We start from the raw sequence: 22315 nt of genomic DNA, 5'->3' as shown, positions 1-22315 counted from the left end.
CATAACTGTATATTCAACTCCAAACCAGTTACTGGTTTGCTTTGCCAAATTGTGTAACCACAGAATCAGCAGGCAGGGTGGCGGGCCTGACAAAGGGTCATGGCTCAAATATCCTCAACTGGAAGTTCATGGCCTATTTAACAGTCACCTGATGAAGCACAGAACAAAGTAGACACTGTTTATCCTCATATTTACAACACTGGACCTATGTGACTAAGGAGACCACAAACATGGTACATGTGAATAAAGGCCACAGTCTATTCCAGGTGTTCAGAGTGACACTGTGGTAACCACCTCAGTCAAAAGATAACTGGAAACCATCATCATTAGAAATGTGCCAAAATAAACCATTAGCAGTTCCTGTTTGTAATTCACACATTGGATGTACACTGTAATACTTAAGGACCCCCCCCCCCAAAAGTTAGCCCTGGACAAATGTGCATCATGTCCATGTGCTGAAATGACTGACTTATAACTCAGCATGAAATTTTACATTTGCATAGACTGAGCCCTTTAACAACTACAGGCTCAAAGTGAGATGCGGTGTAGCTTCAGTCAGCACAGAGGAAGGCTGCAAGTGTACCAGACTTCAGTAAAACGGTCTACACTGAAGCTAAACAGATCCATTTTCAGCAGAACAAAAAGCAAATGAAAATGATGCACTAAGCAAATCATTAAAGAGATAAGTGGTAGAAACATGAGTAACAAGACTGCAACTAAACTGGCAAGACACATTCTTTACAAACCACATTTATTCTTTTATCACAGTAAATTTACATGTAAAAAGTTGATTCCCTTTAAAACAAATGTTGTGAAATATTAATGCCAGAGTTTAAAATACAGGATTAACACTTAATTACACTGTAGACTGATACTGTATGTGCTTGACAACATGACTGTTCCTGTTAGCTCATCTATTCAAACTCCCTTTGAGAGAGGACGGTGCGGTAGAGAGAGGTGCCTTTGGCCTGGAAGAAGGTCACAATCATCTTGTTCTTTGTGACCTCTGCATGGACAAAACCTCCAAGCGTTGAAGCTTGGCCGGTGAAGAACTTCACTGAACCTTTGGGAACGTGGTTCCAGTGACGGACATCAGGATCAAGGAAGTTTCCGGCTCCACTCACCACGTAGCCGACACCGGACTCTTCAATGTACTGTAGGGGGGGGGGGACAGTGGGATCGAAGCGTTTTTAAAAAAAAATATGTCATATCAGAAATTTACCCAATACATTCTGCATGTACAAACCTGCAGATTGTGGTCGTGGCCGCAGAGGTAGGCGGTGGCCTTGTATTTAATAAGCAGAGGATTAAGCCTCTGCAGCAGACACTCTGTGGGCCCGTGTTCGGACACGGACCACACAGGGTAGTGCCCGGCCACCAACAGGAAGTCGGCCTTAGACCGAGCCAGTCTCTCCTGCAGCCAAGTCAGCTGACGGTTGGCATCCACCTCACGGAGGGGGCCTCTGGGCTTCTCATCTGTGTAGTCGTCAGAGTTGCCACACAGCATGATGGTGTCGAGCATGATGACGGTCAGGGTCTTCCCAGTGTTGGGGATGCGGAAGTTCAGCTCGTAATAATAAGAGGGAAATTTCCTGCGAATCAGTAAACAAAGCTCAACTAAATGTTTTTAGTTGAACACTTACTCTAAATACCATAAATAGCATTTGAGGATACAACTTTTTTTATTAAAGTTACTCCTTACCATCTGTCAGATTTGCGGCTGTAGTCAATCTGGGCTTTGACGTTCCCTGCGTGGTCGTGATTACCAGCAAGCACATACCAGGGGACTCTGAGAGACTTCGCAGTGTACACAGACTCAAAAGTGTCCTGACAGGAAGAGTCAAAAAGAGAAACCAAGTAAAAACCAAATCCACCAGTTTGCTTCATCATCACTTTTTCACTCTTGGCAGAACGGCATTACAGGTTCTCTCGACTGACCTTAAACCGAGGAGAATCCACGCTGTCCACACCTCTGTAGTAGAAGTTATCGCCAAGGGCCAGAACAAAGTCAGCTCCCATCTGCTCTGCTATTTTGCTCATTTCTCGAGCAGTAGCCTTCTGCACAGCGGTGATATACGGGGGATAAGGCACTCCACCCCAGTCTCCTATAGCCAGGAACTTAATGGAGGTTCTGTTGTCTGTGAAGAGAACAGAAGATAAACATCTTAGGAGCTGAGAACCTGAGGAGCACACGCTGAAAAACATTGTTCAGTCGAGATCAAAGCCGGTATGAAACGATACTTACTGCTACTTTCCACCAGGTCTTGAAAGGCAGTGGGATAGCAGCGGGCCATAGAGATGGCAGCAATTAAGATGGATACCAGTAGAAGTGCCATCTTTAAGGAGAAAACACAGATCTCCGGTTAGCAACAGAACAAAACGCAGCTCAAACAGAGACGAGACATTTGGCTCAAACTGAAAGTAAACTCATATATAGGCAAAGAAAACAGAAGAGGAACATGAAACAAGCGTGACAAACCACAGCTGCAGCTTACCACACAAGCCTGCGCTGCCTCCGCCTTTCTGCTTTCTCCGTTCACCTTCCCTCCCCACCGCACTAAACAACTACATGGCCTCTTGCTTTTTATGCTGACAGGTGACTTGTGATTGGCTGCAGTTTGAAGCTGACATGTTCCAGCTGGAGCTAATGGAAGCTAATCAAAGCAGCCATGTGTGTGAGTCTGATAAGGTCAGAGGTCACAGTTTCCTTTTTGTCGAAGCATATCTGTGTATCTGTGCTTCTTTTAAATAAGAATCATAACAGATAACATAACAGATCGAATGACCTTCACCAGCCTCAGCAGAGACACCGCAAAACAAAAGTACAGCAGCATCTAAAGCCTCATTCCACTCCTAGTGAAGAGAAAAGTGGCTGACAAGAAAAACAGCTTGAATGTGTGAAGAGTAGGTGTCGGTGTGCAGAGATAATAATGTCAAAGATAAAGCACTCACTGGAGAGGTGTGCTCAGGATGACCTGACGGGACACTGTCTGTCCTCGCAGCGCTCTTCCTGCCCTCCTTTTATCAGCATTCCCGGAGGAGAGGCCGACAGAGGACCAGCCCTGGGACACACCGCAGGGGCATGATCATTGCTCACACCCTGACTCAGTCTTGGGACTAGAGGGTCATCTGGGCCACATGTGATCCGCAGCGGTTATTATAGCTGGTGTCCAGACTCCACTTTTTCCACTTCAGTGTTAATCACTGTTTTCCTCCTCCTTTATTTTTTTTTTTAGATAAATCTTGTGCTTCCATATTTTTGGGATAAATCAAGAATAAGAAATGTAGCCTGCTGAGTTTATTTCAGCGGTCAGACGGCTCATGGCAGGGTCAAACTGTATTACAGTCTCACAGAATGCAGTCTTGTAATTTGTTTTCCACCTTTAAACTTGGGTGCACAGGACTTAATGGCCTTTTCCCACTATAATGAAAACGCACATAATTGTCTGCTGAACAGCTCCAAGGCCGAGCAGCTTAGCAGTGCATTATTATTAAATCATTACATGAATTTCCCCTAGGGGATAAATAAAGTATCTATCTATCTTATGAAGTGGGAATGTACTATTGCTGCCATAAATCACTTCGCCTCACACAGTGGAAGACAAGTCTTTACATGTGAGCCAGTTTGGCCAGTAAAGGACTGGCATTAGATGCAGGTGAAAACACTGTTCAGTGTGTGCTTGCAAATTATAAAACATTGCTTACACTGCTCACACTGACTGAAGGGGCACTCAACTGTGTATTAATAAACTGCCTGTAAATACACTTGTCTGAGAAAACGACCCTGATGGCATCACTATGATGTCATAGGACTGGAATTTGAAAGATGTACAAAATCATGGGATATGTAGGATTCAAACTAGAGAATAAAAGTCTGGACATCTCTTTCGACCATTCTTCTTTTAAATCACCACAAAATCTATGGAAGTGTTATTACTGTATTTTTCTTCTTATATCTCGTTCTCCACCATTTTAATTGCCCACATTATATTTCATGTGTCCTTGTGCTACTATCGATGCCTCCTGGGGAACCCAAGTACCTTTGATGCTACCGTGACCTAATTTCCCCACAGGGGTCAACGAGGTTTCATCACATCATTGTAACAAGACAGCTGGACATATAGACCATGCATGCTACATGATGATCCTTATGTGCATGCTGGACTGGCTGATGATGTGAAGCCATTTGCAGGATTCATGGGTGTTGTAAAACATTTGCGGTAACACAGATGTGAGGAGTATCTTTGGCATTTTTAAGGAAAGCTCAAGTTGACCCGAAGACATGATTCAAATCCTGCAGATGATCCTGCTCGACTCTGATCTGAGCTGTCATAATCGATATCAGAGCTATGCATTTATTTGTGAATTAGCAAAGTGATGGTCGGAAACTTTGCTCCAAAGTAAGAGTCATTTATTTTACGAGAATTATTAGAGCATTTCTATGTGACATGAGTGAATAAATCTTCAGTTTAAAACTATGAGCAGCTTCAAATCAAAACCATATACTGATACACAACCAGTATGTCAGGTTAAAAAACACAACAACATAAAAATAAACCAGGTATGTTTTTTTTTTACATGTCAACATGAACATGACGAGGGTTGCAGCAGTTAAAAGACAACGGGGACTTCAATAAAACATAAACTTGCATCTGTCAACTAAAATAGCTTTTAAGAGACAAGTGAGGTGAAGAGCGACAAAACAAACAAAGACAAACTGTAAAATTCCAGTTACAGAGACGACACAAGAACTTTTTCTTTTCCTTTTCAGAAGTGGTATCCCTGGATCATGATCGAGGGTGAACAATCAGAGATGGCATAGTGAGGTGAGAAAGGCTGTACATGACATGATTAGTAATTCATGTCGCTGTATCCAGAGTATGAGCCCTGGTTTTGTCCTCCGAAGCCCTGGTACATGCTGTACCCCTGCTGATTGCCCCAGGACGACTGGTTTCCCCAGCCTGTGGAACAGGGGAAAATCAGGGGGCATTAATTCTCTTTTTGTTAATACAGGACATGAATGCAGCATTGGATCGTTTTTTAAGTGTAAACAAACATCAAAAAAGTAGCATCATTAATTGATAGAAGGGCTGGAGTTCAACTTGCTACATCCTTACTCACCATAATTATTATACACTTGGCCCCCTGTCACTGAGCTGGGGTAAGCGGTGCTGTACATGGAGTAGTCTCCCTGGCCCTCATTCTGACCTTGGGTCAGCATCTTCTTCTTCTCGTCTCCGTACCCGTAGCTGTAGGGGCTCTCCTGGTCGGCGGGCGGAGGCATCGACTGGTAGCTTTCTCCCTTTGTGATGCTGTAGTTGGAGCTGGGGACGGGTGGGGAGGAGTAGGTAGTGCTGCTCTCAGGGTAAAAGGTGCCGTAGCCGATGTTGCTGCCTGATCCACTAGATCCAGGGATTTTGGCCGTGGTGCTGGCTGTGTTGTTACCATACAGCTTATCTAAAAAAAAAAAAAAAAAAAAAAAAAAAAAACAAGAACCAAGCATTGCTGCTATGTAGAATCATTTGTTTCTGACAATGTCAAATTTTTCCTCCAATGGTGAAAAACAAACAAGAGACAAGCTTGATACTATGGCAGCAATTAATAATCATCTTTTAACTGAATGATCTATAATGTCTGAAAATAGGGAAAAATGTCCCAAAGTTGTCATATTCAAATTGCTTGTTTTGTCCAAAAAACAGTCGAAAACTGCAACAAATAATCGATTATCAGATTTGTTGACAGTTACTTTCCTAGCAACTCTACTTGGACCAAACTAGAGAGCATGACAGCAGTATGACCTGAGACATGCAAGATTTGAACAGAACAACATTATTAATTATTTCAGGAAATGGGGAGTGAAGTGAAGCTTCTCTGTGACTTTAAAGCTTCTTTTTTCCCCAACAATAATAACAAAAAAAAACAATAGAATAAAAATGTCTATATTTTGTGTTGTTCAGCAGATTCACTAAAAACACAAACAGAAAATATCACAACAGTCTAACGTCAGTCTCCACAGAGCTAACAGAGACGAGCGGTTCATACTTACGATAGCCAGTGCCAGTGCTGCTCTCATAACTGTAGTTGGCTTTTAAAATAATGGAAAGAAATGATTATTTAGTCGATCTCCTCATAGGTGTAATGACGTATATTTAAAAAGAATCCTACTTCATCTTATTATGGCTAGGCCAACACCTAGCAAGTGTAAAATTCCTTACTCTTGTTATAACTGGGTCCCGAGGGAAACGGTTTGCCTCTGCCCCGGCCGCGACCTCTGTTGGGACCCCAGCCACGGGATCCAGAGTCTGAAGGAATGCCACGAATAGTCCCGAACCCTGGGATGTGCTGTTGAACATGACACAGTAAAATTTGATGTAAAGTGCCCTCAACAATCAAGTCAACTTGACCCGACCACTAGCTAGATACATTACCATGTCGGTGTAGGTGACTTTCTTCTTTGAATAATTTCTGTTGGTGTTTGACACTCCATTGTCGTCTGGGAACAGCTTCTCCAGGGCAGCGAGGGCAGCGTAGGCCTTTGCCTCCTTCTTATTGGAGCCTCTCCCTTTGAACTTCTGCCCATCCACCTCCACCTGAGAGGCAGGAACCGGAGAACAGATCAAAGTTTCTTCCTTTTAAAATCGGCATGCATTACTTCTTCAATATTTCTGTCTGTCACAGTGTGATTCTTATTACCTTCTACCACTAAGAATCAGCAAAGTCAGAAGTTTTAACACTTTACACAAACGTGAAAATCTTCAGTGGACTCTGCAGTGGTCTTCTTCTATGAGACAGACATGCTGACACATTTGATATCAAAGCTGTGATGTGGGGCAGACCAAAGAACTGCAGGCACCACATTAAAGGGGACCTATTATGCTTTTCTGAGCGAATAACTCTGTCAGGGCAAACCTCACTTTTCTCATTTGTATGAAACGCCTCGTTGGGGGTCCAGATGTTACTTCCTGGTCCTATTGATGTCAATACTTCTCTTGGTGCTGCCCACCTGCAAGCTTGGCACGCCCCCACACACAGCACAGCACATAACTACTTATGGTGAAGAGTTTTCTTGAGATTTGTAGCCGCCTTCTTCTAGATTGCCTGGAGAAATCAACGTAAGTTTTTTCCACGGCTCCCTCCACTGCTCCAAACATTATAGTGTGAGCCCGCGCAGAAACCACGCACAGTTAGATGCTTTATTTTCACAACGGTTATTGCTGTACTTCACTCTTGATGTGTCCAAACAGGGGACTCAGGGTCACAGTGTCAGTCTGAATTATTATTGTGGATCTGTGATGTTTAACCGTGTTACTGCGACCTGATCACGTTAGTAAGAAGAAGCAGCAGCGAAGATATAAATGCTTAAACGTTTGTCAATATTGACAAGCTATACCTTCTTAGCTCAGAGAAATTATCCATAATTCAACCGTTCGGTTTGTTTTTCAGTAACTATGCGCACTAAAGTTTAATTCATTCAGCTTTACCTGCATCGTAAACCAGCAGGAGGTGACTCGGTGGAGACTCCCTACCTCTCGACTGTCTGTCTGTTCCTCCATTATTTATATTTAGTCCGGAAGTGTCCACACGTAAAAAATCAAAAGGGTTTCTTTTCTTAAGTTATGAATATTGTCATCCAAAGTCTTTGCAGACTGTCCGGCTTCTTTATTCGCAGCACTCTCCATATTTCTGCCTCTTCCCGCACTCCGGCTGCCTGACAGTGGGTACGCTCGTTTTCTACTCCAGTCCAGCTTGTGAAGGTGGAGCAGGTCTGTCATCTTCTGGTTCAGGACTCTGGCTCAAACCCATAAGGCAGAACCAAGCTGCCACAACCGTTTGTTTACACATGACATCTGGAACATGTTGCCATGGTAGTTGCCAGCAAGCTCCTCCAGAGGGAGGAGGCGGGCCTTAAAGAGCCCTGAACTCTAACAGAGCGTTTCAGACAGAGGGTGAAGAGGGTACAGTATAAAATGTACAGCGGAAGAAAAATAATTTCTTTTCAGAACATTAAAGAATGTCAGTCTTTTTTAGTCGACACCAAGAATGAAATGATGGACACTGAAAATGGCCATAATAGGTCCTCTTTAAAGGCTCAATTGTAGTATTTGTAGCATTCAATACACACGTGGAAAGGAAAGGATGAAACCAAAACATAGAAACCTTTGGATCATCATATAGTCTTGTTTCCTGTGTGTGTTTCCTGTGCCGACTCACCTCCATGACAAAACACTTTTCATGGGAGCCGCCCGTCTCTGCAGACAGCTCGTACTTCAGGCTGCGCCGCTTCTCATTTAGCTCCATCACTGGGTTCTTGCCATTTTTGGTCAAGATGGGACCCTGACCGCTCTGTTCACACACAGGAAGTGGACAAACAATGACTGTTAAGAGAACATCTTTTTCCTCCTCTCCTCTCAGTTTTTGAAAAGAGGCTTTTAAATACACCACTCCAGATGGAGGAACACATCTACATACGTCTTCTGATGTAGTGGAGGACGTGGTAGCAGCTTTTATTGATTCCTGGACTCCTTCACCGTCACCACTGGACTCTGACTTAGATTCTGAGCCTGTTGGAAGACCGAGATCCTGCAGGACCTGTGAATGACAAAAGTCAAAGCATGAACTGACAGGAACACCTCTTCATTCATTTACATGCCCCGTTGGACTGTAACTAAGAGACATGTCTGTGAATCAGTCAGCAAACCACAACAGGAAAACAGGTGAACAGAGGGGTCAAAAATGGGTTTGCAGTCTTGCCTTGGTGGCTACATTAAGCTTGGCCGCTCGTTTGGAAGGCCCAGTGGCCTCGTAGGTCTTCCCATTCAAGTCCACAGCCATTGTGAAGACCGGCTCGTGGACTGGACCAGTTTGAGATGTAAGCCGGTACTCCAGGCCAGGTCTGTACTGGTTCAGACGCATCACAGCATTCATGCTAAAATCATCAGTGACTACAGAGACAAGGAACAGGTAAAGAAAGGCACAAAGAAGGCAATCAAATAATTTAATTCAATCAATTTAGAGATTTGCCTTACACATAATAAGTAGTAATTTGGCAGCATTTCCTCATTTAATTACTTGTATTCCCCAACACTGGCAGCTTTGAATAATTTATTATTTAATATTTTATTTAGCACATTTACAGAAAAAGGTTGTGTACTAAAACACCAGCTTTCTGGCAACTGACTTAAAATATTCCAGATTCAGCATTTGCATTGCTGACACCAACTCTGTGTGTCATACACTAAGAAGATAGAAGTCATGTACCCATGTGCATTAACAATCTTTAGCTCCCTTTAAATAGCCCCCCTCTTACACAGAACGGTGAGGTGGAATAAAGGTGCAACATTACCGCTTTGAACAGGTTGTGTAAAACAGGCTTTTTTGCCACTGTAAAAAAAAAAAGTGAATCTATCAGGGGGTTGAAGTTAAAGACTTTGATTTGATTAGGGTAATTTTCTCCTGTTTAGGAAACATTTTACACCTGCCAGGTCATGCGTCCACAATCAAAGTGAATCATTTGGCAGTTAAAAGGCTCAGGCCTTCACCAAGGCCTCAGAGTAATTACTTACATGATTTCCTCTGAAATCGCTTCTGGAACTTGAGAAACTTCCTCTGTTTGCTGTTGAGATGGGGCTCGTCCTCTTCTTTCTCCACCTCAGAGTACGACCTCTTAGCTGGCAGGCTGAAAGGACCAGCAGGACCTATCTGAGCTGCAGGAAACGACAGAGACAAGCCTGAGAACAGATCCTTTTCATGAAAGCATGAAATGATTCCTGAGCGACATGAAAAGGGGAGAGATTGCAGATCAGTAGGTACCTGTACCATCTTTGCCACTGATTCCCATTGACCTCCGTGGCTTTATAGGTTTGTAGTCCCTCCCCAACACCTTGTGCATCTGTCCAAATGCACACTGCCTCAAGGCAAACTGTGAAAAATATAGAAGTTAGATACTTTTCCAGAGTTAAAAAATATGAGTGCGCTTGTGCTTGCATGTATAAGCGGCCTCATCTTACCTGAGCACTCTGCGTGATGTCTTCACGCTGCTGCAGAGTTAAATGTTCAGTGGCATCAACTGTTTCCTTCTCACATGGATCTTTAATTCCAGGGCCATCTTTGCACACATACAGATAAATTAGTACATTAATGCTGAGGTCAGCGTATGAACGTTCATGCTGGTTTGACAAACTCACCTTCAAGGAGGATTCCAGATGCAACACACTCCAAAACCCTGCGGAAAGATTCGCCTGCTCCCATTGGTCTCTCAGATGTACCAATAGCTTTCTCTACCAGCAGTTCAAGAGGCTGTGTGGAGAAAAAGGGCAGCTAGTACACAGACTACTTATCAAGATGTTGCTCTATTGAGAAAAAAACAAAACAAAAAAAAACTGATCACAGATCTAAAAAGGAGTTGGTTTACACACAACTACTTCTTTGTTGCTGCTCTAATATAATGTGCAACAATGGTTTCCCTACCCATCCTGAGAGTGGCATCCAGGTAGGAACACGGTTACACAAGTCCCTCATGATCCGGATCACGACAACGGCAGAACTCAGGTCGCTGACTTTGGCCTGGAGACACAAACAAAAGCCTGTTCAGTGGGAGAAGCTGCAGACTCTGATGTGACCTCACCCCTGTGCTTTCAGGGTTCCCACAAAAAGACCCGGAAAACAAGGCAGGCACAGAAGGTCAGAACAACTGAGCCGTCTCCAGATCAACAACTGTTAAAACTAATATATATGTATAGTGGGGTTCAAAAGTCTGGGACCACTTTCCCATTCACCTGAATGGTAATGCAGTCTCAAACCAATGGACTCCACTGTACATTAGACATGCCCACTTGCTCTTTGTTGTACAGCTCAGTCTGGCAGACGAGATTTTAATCAATCAGATTGGATGCTGGTGTCGATACCAATGATTGATTTAATTCTGTCATTGGTATGGATCAGCAGATCACTCTTCTTACATTCTTCAACTTTGACATTTTAGGATTATGAGCTACATCAACTACAACTGACAGCACAGTTAAAAACTGTGACTCACTCTAAATTGAGATAAAATAAAGAGATCACTCAAAGAAACAGTTCAACCTTAAGTACAAATAAGGACGTGAATGCAAACCTGGAACCACTTGGCGTGGCGGAGAGACGCCAAGGCAGTTAGGCATTTCTGCCTGTCCAGAACGTCCGGCGGATCGTTGACTGTTCGCGTTTCTATTGACGAGGTGGGGTAAGAAGAAAAGGTACAGTTTGACCAAGGGGGTTGGCTCTGTCTTGCAGCTCAGGGAGTAGCAGCTTCCCACAAACCACCAGCAGCTGGGAAGGGGGGTCGCAAGTACCTAATGTGTAATGTTGGTCCAACAAACCAGACAGTCACCTGTCACAGATCCCAGCTAAATCTTCCACAGTGTATGAAAAGTGGAAGCAAAAAAGACTGTCATAGAGACACAGTAGTATTTACAACATTGCATAGCATGTTGTTAATGTATGCACTGGGTAAAAACTACAATAAATACCCCCTTCCCTCAGCCCCTCGGCTTGGGTTTGCTGCTTTCCCCCCCTCCTGAGACAGTGTGTCCAGTTGGTCAAAGGTCCAGCGTTCCTAAAAAACTTGACAAACTAAAAGGCAATCAGTTGTAAATCACAAGCATTTAGAGAATCTACACGTCTGCCCCACACTGCAGCAAAACTGATGGAGTCCCTGTCCCAACACTGGCTTCAGCAGGCCTTATTAAAAGGTTAGAGCCATACCAGCTGTGTGCAAGTTTTAGCTCATTTTCTACACTACAATTACAATTCAGCTAATCTACCCCCAACCTTTTGATTTCAAAACTACGCCACGACGAACGGTTGAATGAGCAATAGGAGAGATTAAAACAAGACTGCATGATAAAAGCTTGCATATTAAAATTTTTCTTTACATAAAATTAAGTCTTGACATGAAATTGGTGTCTTCTTAAGACAAACAAACCAGTAAATATTACATTTAATGAGTAATACTAATAAGGAAGGCACTACATTAATGTAATATTATCAAATAAAAATCAATAATCCTAATGAGGAGGATGCAGTTCCACAACAGCTGTTTAAATAGTTCTCATATGCAGCAGCAGCAGCAGCAGCAGCAGCAGCAGCCATATTTGGGAATCATAGGCACATCTATCAGCCCATGACAAACACCAGATGACTCAGACTGTTTACCAGTGACTATGGAGCGTTTGATTCAATCTACTTGAGCAGACCCTCTTTAATACAAAGTGTCATAGCTGCACCTGATCAGGTCTGACTCATTGTCTGACTCATTGTGGAAGCTATTATACAATTTCAAATGTGCAGCCCCAGTGTGCAGTGTAGTAAATGGACTAAAACTGCACTGAGACCGGTATGGTTCTGTACATGGGGCTTCAGCAAACTCCCCCCCTGACCTTTAAAAGAACTCACTGTAACTTTAGACCCTTGTGTAAATACAGCTCATGCTGATTAACACGGAAGCTCCACAAACACTCCACTAACTAACAAACAAATTCATACATAAACAGACAATCACTTAGGTGTTCCTACTTTTTTTCCTGTCTGGTTAAATTTAAACTCTCTTCTGAGAAACCAAAGGAAACTCCTCTTGCCGATCAGTTTTGCTGCAGCTGGTGCCAAATGTACATGTTCAGCATCAAGTACATGCAGTGCGCGCTTTAACTTGTTATTCTTGAAAAAGCCTTCACTTTAAACATGAAAACAATTCAACAAGAATACACAAAGTTTTTTTTTTCTTTTTTTTCTATGACTGAGGCAATGTCATTAACAACATGTGCAGAGTGTGTCAGCGACTACAGAGGAAATGTGTTGCTGGCAAACACCAGTTTGTCACAAAACGACGACAGGACTCTCGAGCGAGTGAAGAGCCAACATCCGTTGGTTGTTCACTGGCCTTGGTCTAAGACACTGTACAAGCTCCACTGAGGTTTAATCTGATGATGCAGGTGGCTAACTTGTTTGGTTTGAACTGCCAGAGCAAAGCACAGATCAGTGGAGCAGTATAGTGTCTGCATACCGAGAACACACAGATCAGCCTTGTGGGAGCTGATGTCTAGTTGCAGGCTGGACCGACATATGTACCTTCTTCTTCTGCAGTTTTACTTTCTTGCTCAGTCCTGATGAGAGGTGATGTCAAGTGGATAGTGAGAGTCAGGGCTGACTCCTTTGTACTTGTCACAACAATGGCTGCATCCCCTGGACACTGGCTCACTGTGTACGCCCCAACTGAAATAGCCTGTTAAAAAGAGGAACAAACAGTCAGGAATGCAAAGATGAACTCTTTAAATCTCAAAAACAACCCAATCTTCCAAATCTGTGTTTATGGAGAATGACATAAAACGACTGCAGGTACATTTCTACCTCTAACTGTTCAGTTAGCTTTTCAGCCACTTGTTGAAGCAGGGTGATAGTAGGTTTGTTCGAACAAAGCAGCACCAGCTCCAGGTCCTTGTCTCCCTTCAGCAGAAGTCCTTTGGCCACCAAGCCGACCCTCATAACCCCACGCAGGACACGCTCTTCAGAATCAGTACTTGGACTGCAAGGAGGAAAAGAATATATAAAAAAAAAAAAAAATGATCTAATTATTTATATTAATTAGATTTAAAAAAGGACTCATGCATTTTAAAACTCATTTGACATACTTTGTAGTCACTTGTGACAACTGGCACAGCCCATTTGGACACTTTGCTTACCTCTGTGCCTCTGTATTTTCTTTGCTGTCTTTTGGAGTATCCATCTGGTCAGACACAGTCTTCAGAGCACACTCCACATGGGACACGATTTTCTGCACCGCCTCCAGCTCTTCTGTTGAGGGGTACACTTCAGAGTGCTTGGCCATCACGTGGCGATCATATGGCGTGCGCACCTGGGGGGATGAAGCCTCCTTCATTGGAAAAACCAGAGAAGCAAGGTTTGTATTGGAGAAAAGATAAACATAGTGTGGATGACAGAAAATGTTCGGCTCATACTGTAATCATATCATCAATCATTTGAAATTGCTCTGTAATGACCAGATGATTGATTCATCATTAAGAGCAGTTCTTTCCTTACCTACCGATATATTCTAGTGAAACATAACAAGCAAAGCAAACATAGAATTGAGAAGTATAAAATTAGTGGGAATAGTTGAGATAGGCATGATTAAAAAAATTTGGAAAAAGAAAAATTAACATGCACAGGATACAGCTTCCTTGCAGGAGAAGAGTTGTCTTTTTAAACCACACCAGGAAATAAAACGGTGATGAAAAACACTAGATGTTCATTCTTAGAGTGAAAGAAGGAAAAGAAGCCTATGGATTATCGAGTCTTGATCAATTTAGCAGGGGAAAGAACCACCTCATAATGCTGTTTATCCTCAATCTCCTCGATAGCAGCGATGTAGTCATGATACTGTCTCAGCTCCTCCTCGTAGCACAGGCAGTCGTACCAGTAACGCAGCTCCTCGTATCTAGAAGGAGGACGCCACAGAATGACATTGACGACAAGCTCAGATGTTTCAGACAAAAGCAGGTGCTACATCAATGAATAAATGTGAAATGGGATGTTTGGTAAATGCTAAGTAGCACAGCAATCATCGTTTTTCATTGACACTTTAAAATGGTTAATAAAGCTTGATCTGTGCTGTATAATAATCCCACATTTAATTCAATGGGCTGTGACACTAAAAGTGTAAACACTGAACCTGAGGAGTACTTTGTGAGTGTGTAGGGATATATTTGTGGTCTTTTTTTCATTTTAATTTATATTCTTTTTTTTCTTTTTTTTAAATAGTTCATTATCATTTTATTCATTGTTACTGATGGTTGATCTAAAGCTAGGCTCCAAAGCTCGTTTCATTTGCATGAAGCTTGTATCAAACTGCTTTTACCATGTGACTGATGACGTCTGAAGCTTCAAATGTCGCTGAACCACTGGGGTGGGCGGGGAGAGGTTTGAACAGTTCAAACATTGCCAACATCGAGAGGTATGGTTTGCATTTATCACCTGTAATTTAAATATATCTAATTAAAGTACCAGTAACAAATATTGTGTTTGTCTAGGTATCTGAAAGACGCACAATTGGCAAGTCCAGAGGACCCACTACAGCACTGGGTGACTCACAAGCCTGAATATCCCCACTTCTTTCAGATGACTATGCAATATCTTTGCTCGCCAGCATCCTCAGGGGCATGTGAAAGGATCTTTTCCAAAGCTCCAAGTTCCAAGAAACCGTCTAAAGCCCAGGGCTCTATTTTCAAATAAAACCCTCAGTGAAAACATAAACACACTTTTCCACAACCACAAAAATGCCCCACGTTCAAATGCACATCCACCAAATTCTCTTGTATTTCTGATTGTACAGCACACTGCCGTATAATAATATAATAAAATTAATTTATATAGCACTTATGAAAATCATTATTGATATTGATTAATTTTATTGTAGAAAATAACAATTTAACCCATTTACATGTTTACATGATACTGCACATCTGTGAATTTAGGAATAATCACATCTAGTGTAGCATAGCACTCCAATAAATTTAGAACATTCTAAACTACATCCTTGATTTAATATCATATTCACTGTTAGGCTCTTATAGCACATACAGAGAGCGAGTGTTATGCTGACTGCACTCCCTTTAATGGCTGCTGTAGTTTCTGCAAATCTCTAGATGTCACGGTCAGTTCTTTCATCAAAGCTTTAAAGTTTTGGCTCTTTTCCTCAGACAATCAGGAGAAAGCTTCATGAGGCTTAATCCGTCCATCCCCATCATTTGTGTTCTCCTGTCCAAGTTACTTGTGGCTGTGTGCATTTTAATGTAAAGCTGTAGTATAACGATTAAATGTAGTATATAAATACATTTACTTTTACCATATCTCAGTGTCATTATATTATTACCTATCAAAATCATGCGGGAGGAGCCGGTGGCCCTGCTGGATCAGACTGTCCCAGTACAGCAGCTCCTCATACGCCTGGTGCTCATCCCACATTGGCGTTGCAGCGGCCGCCATGCTGTCACGACTTTCGTGCAGAAGCTACCACCTGTTTTAGCAGCAAAATCCCTTGTTAGCCATTGTGCAACTGGTCGATGACAGGCGGATGATTAAAACATCTGTCCGACAAAAATAGACGTTTACCTTCCCGTCCTCTGTGCAGGGAAGCTGCTGCGATAAACTGTGACAGCTAATTAGCTGATGTTTACAACACTGGCCGCCCACTTGGTGTTAGGCAGCAAGCTAACGTTAGCCAGCATGCTAGTACGTTTGGCATTAGAGACGGTCACTTTGTACAATACCGCTGTCTTCAGTCTGTTTCGTTCAGGTAGTTAGGACTTACCTTTAACGAGAGACCTTTCTGTCGTTTCCACCTTTTCTTCTTCTTCTTTATTTTTCCTCGTTCTCCTTCTTCTTCTGTCCGTCATATGGCGCATGGCAACCGTTGGGTAGCACTACCGCCACCTACTTTGCTGGAGTGTGGACAGAGACAGGTTTACTGCCAAGTACATTTTAACATATTAGGAATTTGCTTTGGTGTTTTGGTGCATAACCAATCCGTACTCCGTACAACCCCATGTGAATTTGCAAGTTAATTAAGTATTTCATTAGTTGTAAAGCCACGTTAAAAGTAGCCCTCTATGAACTTACAATCCATCTCAGTGTCAACTTTAATAGATCTCACGCCAAAGAGCTGCTGCAACTTGTGCTAAAGTATCCCACAATTTCGACTTTTGTGTCTCATAATAATGACTTTTTATCTCATAATTATGACTTTGGTGTCTCATCATTTCGACTTTTGTGTCTCATGACTTTTTATCTCATAATTATGACTTTGGTGTCTCATAATTTCGACTTTTGTGTCTCATAATTATGACTTTTTTAATCTCATAATTAAGTCATAATTATGACTTACCCTGGGGATATTTATTTTCTTTCACTGGCAGAAAACAGTTAGTTTCTACTGTATGTGGTGTAGTACATATACTAACCAAGCCAAATATACTCATTGTCAAAACAGGCCAGTTTGTTATGGAATGACAATTTGTCAGTGAGAAATACAAAAATTCAGGGTTATATGTCACATTGCATTGTTTTATTTACATTCAAAGTTCTTTACATTTCCTCAGTAAATTGAGGGTACAGTTCAAGTATCAACTTATAAAATCTTACATTGTTTCACATAAAGCAATGAATAAACACTTGAAAAGCATATTTAAACTTAAACATTCATAAACTCCACAGTATTTGAATATTAACAGTCCTTTATGAAATACATTCAGCAGAATACTTATCATCACAAATACACTCTAAATACCTCTGGGTTTATTCTTGAGCTCCCTCTGGTGGTTACAGTTCAATTAATCCACATTTGTCTAATATAAGAGCAAGTCGCTGTGCCATTTATTTATTTTTTACTTTCAAAGCTGGTGAAAATGAGGTTGAAAAATAAAATAAAATAATACTCAGTTGCTCTGTAAATCACTCCTGCAGCCCTCTGCGGCGTGGTTAATACTGCTTTCATATCCTGCAGCCGACATCTTTGCCCTTTTGTTGTTATGAGTTTCCGAATAAGAGTATAATAATAATAATAATAAGGAATGTTCACTTATTATAAGTAAACAGTACGAAGTTTATGATATTTTGTGCAAAATCACAGCATTAGCTAGCTTCCATTTGTAAGGACAATGAATTCACTGGTAAACGTTGATGGAGTATGAAAGAGAGATTTTAGTTGAATCCATTACATTTCTAAAGTGGACCAGCTGAGAAATGTCATACTTCACATCTAAACTGGTATACAGTTACAAAGTTTGTTCTTTCCACCTGCTGCTATGTGGGTCTCTCCATCTAAATGTCTTGAGATCTTCATATGTTTAATAACATGGTGACAAAGTACATCCACAACAATCACACTTGGTTGACTTCCTTCTTCTCTGAGCTGGGAAAAGAGGTCGGCTCCCAGCGGCCTAATATATTACCCCTCAGGCCCACTTGGCACTTGGCAATGAGGTAGATTTTGCGGAGGACGGTGCGGCGCAGCAGTATGTAGACCCAGGGATCGAGGATCTGGTTCCATGTGGCCAGCCTCACGCCCATCACCATCAGGGTTTTATAGTTGGACAGGTCGTCCCCGATGGATCCTGTGTAGGAGTGGATCACGGACATCAGGCCAAAGATCTGCAAGCATGAAACACATGCTTGCAATTAGAGTTTGGATGGTAAAGCAAAAATTACTCAAAAATAACACGATAACAACATCTTAAAGTGATCTAGTTTATTTCATAAAAACACAACAAATGGATGCTCACCAGTATTGTTTTTACATCACATTAAATACCTTTACCTTCAGGTAAATAAGTGTTTTGTTAAAAATCCTCCCTCCTGCCTAATCATAGTTGGGCATGACCCTACCTCAACCTGACAAGCCGTACACCTGAACTGAAGGCTGAGCGCAAGTAAAAGTAAAAGTAAAAGTAAAAGTAAAAGTAGGGTGAGCGACAGCACAAAGTGTTTGTCCTGAAAATATTGGATACACTTTTATTATTAAAAGCTGTAATGTACTTTGACGTCACTGCAGCTTAATACAAAAGTTTTCATGGTAAATAACAAACGTTTAATGTGTAAAATCTGAACGAATGAGGTGATGGCTGTGGTCTAATGTGAGGTGGATCGTGTTTCTTTTGGAATCGATCCCACTGATGCTCGAACTGTAACCGATGCTCAGAAGACTATCGATCTGCTCAGCCTACTGAAGGTCATCAGTTGAATGCTGGGAATTACATGCCGATGGCAACAGGTGAAACAAAACTGACAAGGCAGTGAGGGAGCTGTCCGTCAAGCACGCAACATAAGTGATGTGTTAGTGAACTAGAGTGTTGTTTAAAGGCTTATGGTAAAAATTATATTCTATATATATTATATTATAGGACATATAAAGCTGACCAACAGTAGACTTAATAGTAGCAGCATGGCTGGCTTTTTTTATTATTATGTAACCTGACAGAGGGCTCTCAGAGCGCCAGTGTGAAGATGACCACGCCGTACGTTTCCCTCTCATTGTACTTCCTGAAACTCACCAGCAGAGGGCTCCAGCAGATACACGAGGTGACCATGATGCCGACCAGCTGCACCACCATCTCTATGTCGTGCGACTTGGCAGAGTGATGGGAGCCGGGCTGCCTCCTGAGCCGAGCGAGCACCAGCGTCAGTCCGCTGATGGTGTTACACACCATCGCTACAGCCAGCGAGGTCAGACCAAGTCCAGAGAACAGCACCACAAACGCCACATCCACCTCCTCAGTGTCACTGAGCACGTTAATGAAACACCAGGTCCCTGGGTCCTGGTAGTTGTAAGATCCCAGTTGAAAGCAGGGAAGGATGGCCACGCACAGAGCTGCCAGCCAGATGACAGACAGGCAGATCTTCGTGCGGGTTTTGGTGACCAGGGCCGAGTGCAGCAGCGGCCTAGTGACACCCAGGCAGCGCTCGGCAGCCATGGCGCAGCCCATGAAGAGTGGGCACAGGCCAAAGAACACCATGCTGCCACCCAGGAACTGGCACATGCCATCAGAAGAGTCGAAGTCCTCTGGGCGCACACCTCCATGCAGGTAGAGTCGGAGAACCAGGGCACCAGGGATCACGTGGCCAATGAAATCTGTGACCACCAGTGAACTGGCAAACAGGAGGAACGTGGCTTTGGAGCGCCGGCGCTGGAGGGAGTAGGCGTTAGCCAGGATAAAGAGGGCCACAATGTTCGAGATGATGCCCAGCGTCATGGACAGTATGACGACAATGACGCCGCTGGTGTTGGGCTGCACAGAGGAGAAGTTTCCCTGCTGCAACAGGCCCTCAACAGCCACCCCGACCTCCACCTTCCCTGCACTGTCATTAGAGAAATGAGGGAGGAGCGGGGAGGCCGAGGAGTTGTAGTGGCTCAAAGCTAACATCACTGAACTCTAGAGGTCATGGGGTCCATAGTTACAGGAGGCTGCAAGAGAAAGAAGAGGCAGATCTGATTTTTCAATTGTTCATAAACTGGATCAAAGTAAAATTCTGTTTTGTTGATATTAAAAGTCTAATTAAAAGCAGTAAATGTTACACATGCTTAACATGAAGGTGGAAATTTAATTAACACTTCCACACACACACACACACACACACACACACACACACACACACACACACACACACACACACACACACACACACACACACTAAATGGTTTAATGAATATGAAAAGGTTGTGAATCATATGCCGTGGCCTTCACAGCCCCAACTGAACATCTATAAGATATTGTGTTGGGCGAGTTAGAGCGCTCTCATCACCATCATCAAAACACAGAATGAGGAACTATGTTTTGGATGAACAGTGTTTGTCAATCTGTTTCGGAAGCTAACGGTGGCCCAACACCTCACTTACAACATTTATGTTGGTTTTTGCCTTAAATTAGTAACTTGTATCTTTTAAGATCAGAATTTGAGGCCCACGAAACAGAAAAAGAATTGAACAACTACAAAGTCTTCACAGATAATATGGCTAGACCTGACTAGACTCTCTTCTTATGAAACTGTATTTGAACTTGAGTTGAACAGTGGGTCGCTCTGTGCATGGTGTCAAAAAAAAAAAAAGCAGAAGTCACAGACACAGTGAAGATGTGTCAATCAATAACCATGATGCAGAGTGGTTTCTCTTCACTCAGGTGTAGTTTGGCTGGAGGTCAAACACAGGTCGTAAACAGGACCGTCCTCCCAGCAACACACTAACTAATAAAGCAGTTAACACCAGAACAGAGCACACTGAGAGCTATGGTATATTATCTTTCATCATAGTAATATAGTACCTGATTTTTGTTGTCTACACTGACCTTACAAGGTAATTACTGCTCAGATTTCTCCCAGAATGAGTTATGAGTTATGGATTTTTTGAGAATATCAGCTGCTGACAGTGTTTCTCATGGAGTCCAATGTGACGTAAATCAACTTAAGAAAATAGCGAGAGAGAGAAATGCATTTCTCTATTGCTCATTCCTTCATAATTTCTCATGGAGCAGTTTGTCCATTGGGGAACAGCTGCCATTAGAAACGCCAGTGACCGCACAGATCTGCACCCGTTTGCAGAACTGGAAAATTAAAACCATAGTATTAAAAAACAGTATAAATGCTATCTATCAGGTTTTTAACAAAGAGGCAACCCAGTTCTATTTCTTAGTAATTTTCTCTGGAGAAAAAAAGTAAACTTTATTCGTTGCTTTTATTATGATACGATTTTAAATGAAGACATGACTCACCACTACATAGCTCTGATATCCCTCTCAGTGCAGCTGAACATCCAAAAGATAGTTTTCCGTGTGTAACAGATATCCACAGATACTCTCAGCGGTCCAGAAACAGAGGAAGAAATGTCTTTTCCTTAACATCAGAATTCATGTTTCCCTTTGATAAACTCCGCTGCGGGATAATGTCCATGGCTGGATCCGTCCGGCTGCTGCATGGCGACTTGAAGGTTGTAAAGGATCCCCACTGACACTAAAACACAGAAGCACGTTTTTATAGCGCGTCTTTCCGCCTTCAGTCTGTGTGGGCGTCTCTGCCCCCCCCCCCTTAGCCAAGTTCACGTCTCCCCCCCCCGCTGCCGCTGCCGCTGCCGCTGCTGCTGCTGCTGCGCTTTGCGTCGCTGCTCTGTGTTTACATTACGTCTCCGGCCAGTAAGCACAGTTTAATGTCCTTACTCACTATACGTGTGTCCCCTACATTTCTAAGAAATTATCTCAAACAGGCCTGTTTTATCTTTTGGCAGCACATTGTGGACACCAAAGCTGCTTTGATTTACATTGCTGCAGATGTTTCAGTCATAACTTTGTCACCACGTTGTTTGGATTTACGCGCTTGGTTAGAGTCTGTGACTTTTACTCGTTGTGGCCTAAGTTAAATTGTTCAGCGTTTTGTTTCCTGAAGAGCCTGGATCGATGTGAACAGATTCAGTTTCACGGCACACATTCATTTTCTTTTACAGTTTAATGCGCAACTCTGCGCTCAAAATAACCTCGGAGGTATCAGATGTGCAGAAAGATCCGGTTGTGGATGTGCTGCTCATCAGTCTGGTTTTCTATTTCAGTTCTCTGAATAAATGACCTCAGCGCTGGGAAGGTAGGTCAGACACGTAGTTGGAGTTAAATAAAAAGATGAAATTAGGTGAAATTATCTAAAAATGTATTTGTTTTGCAGTTGTGTTTTTGGAATTCCAAATACCTATTAGTTCTGGGAACTCATAGGGATAGTATGGAAAAGTCATATTCGCCCTCATGAAAGATCC

At 42.5% G+C, this 22315-nt stretch overlaps 3 protein-coding genes across 4 annotated transcripts; all 3 read right to left on the bottom strand.

Moving 5' to 3' along the window:
* Positions 1-750: 750 nt before the first annotated feature.
* Positions 751-2582, bottom strand: acp5 (acid phosphatase 5, tartrate resistant). Its single transcript, XM_022755628.1, has 6 exons — positions 2496-2582; positions 2246-2336; positions 1939-2138; positions 1703-1827; positions 1247-1592; positions 751-1154 (listed from the first exon to the last, which is right to left on the bottom strand). Exons 2-6 carry the CDS (start codon positions 2334-2336, stop codon positions 915-917), a joined length of 1002 nt encoding a protein of 333 aa, XP_022611349.1. The 5' UTR covers positions 2496-2582; the 3' UTR covers positions 751-914.
* A 1860-nt stretch (positions 2583-4442) lies between these two features.
* On the bottom strand, positions 4443-16378 carry LOC111229202 (interleukin enhancer-binding factor 3-like). Of its 2 annotated transcripts, XM_022755425.1 has the most exons (20): positions 16343-16378; positions 15905-16048; positions 14359-14470; positions 13716-13906; positions 13384-13558; positions 13105-13258; positions 11114-11205; positions 10468-10563; positions 10185-10296; positions 10008-10105; positions 9811-9919; positions 9564-9704; positions 8752-8942; positions 8470-8589; positions 8212-8343; positions 6429-6590; positions 6216-6342; positions 6047-6085; positions 5122-5457; positions 4443-4961 (listed from the first exon to the last, which is right to left on the bottom strand). In XM_022755425.1, the coding sequence occupies exons 2-20, from the start codon at positions 16015-16017 to the stop codon at positions 4852-4854; spliced, it is 2610 nt and encodes an 869-aa protein (XP_022611146.1). In that variant the 5' UTR covers positions 16018-16048; positions 16343-16378; the 3' UTR covers positions 4443-4851. The 2 variants fall into 2 exon arrangements, with proteins under 2 accessions (XP_022611146.1, XP_022611147.1); XM_022755426.1 differs by lacking the exons at positions 15905-16048; positions 16343-16378 and adding an exon at positions 14891-14905.
* Positions 16379-17130: 752 nt separating this feature from the next.
* Positions 17131-21503, bottom strand: LOC111229309 (prostaglandin E2 receptor EP1 subtype-like). Its single transcript, XM_022755591.1, has 3 exons — positions 21291-21503; positions 19080-19990; positions 17131-18180 (listed from the first exon to the last, which is right to left on the bottom strand). The coding sequence occupies exons 2-3, from the start codon at positions 19947-19949 to the stop codon at positions 17911-17913; spliced, it is 1140 nt and encodes a 379-aa protein (XP_022611312.1). The 5' UTR covers positions 19950-19990; positions 21291-21503; the 3' UTR covers positions 17131-17910.
* Positions 21504-22315: the final 812 nt, after the last annotated feature.

The sequence above is a fragment of the Seriola dumerili genome, unplaced genomic scaffold (assembly GCF_002260705.1).
Source record: "Seriola dumerili isolate Sdu_G_001 unplaced genomic scaffold, Sdu_1.0 BDQW01000230.1, whole genome shotgun sequence".
In the NCBI taxonomy this organism is placed as follows: Eukaryota; Metazoa; Chordata; class Actinopteri; order Carangiformes; family Carangidae; genus Seriola; species Seriola dumerili.
The sequence above is the reverse complement of the archived record's forward strand: the minus strand, read 5'-3'. Positions and strand labels throughout refer to the sequence as shown.

What these genes read in the sequence shown, in the direction of transcription:
- LOC111229309 (XM_022755591.1), bottom strand. Translation starts at nt 19,949, where the DNA reads ATGTTAGCTTTGAGCCACTACAACTCCTCGGCCTCCCCGCTCCTCCCT. An exon ending in TCTGCTGGAGCCCTCTGCTG is followed by an intron (nt 18,181 to 19,079) that starts GTGAGTTTCAGG and finishes TCATGCTTGCAG; the next exon opens with ATCTTTGGCCTGATGTCCGT.
- LOC111229202 (XM_022755425.1), bottom strand. Translation starts at nt 16,017, where the DNA reads ATGGCGGCCGCTGCAACGCCAATGTGGGATGAGCACCAGGCGTATGAG. An exon ending in GCCACGCCAAGTGGTTCCAG is followed by an intron (nt 10,564 to 11,113) that starts GTTTGCATTCAC and finishes TTGTGTCTCCAG; the next exon opens with GCCAAAGTCAGCGACCTGAG. An exon ending in CCTCCACTACATCAGAAGAC is followed by an intron (nt 8,344 to 8,469) that starts GTATGTAGATGT and finishes GTGTGTGAACAG; the next exon opens with AGCGGTCAGGGTCCCATCTT.
- acp5 (XM_022755628.1), bottom strand. Translation starts at nt 2,336, where the DNA reads ATGGCACTTCTACTGGTATCCATCTTAATTGCTGCCATCTCTATGGCC. An exon ending in TGGATTCTCCTCGGTTTAAG is followed by an intron (nt 1,828 to 1,938) that starts GTCAGTCGAGAG and finishes TCTTCCTGTCAG; the next exon opens with GACACTTTTGAGTCTGTGTA. An exon ending in GCCACGACCACAATCTGCAG is followed by an intron (nt 1,155 to 1,246) that starts GTTTGTACATGC and finishes CCCCCCCTACAG; the next exon opens with TACATTGAAGAGTCCGGTGT.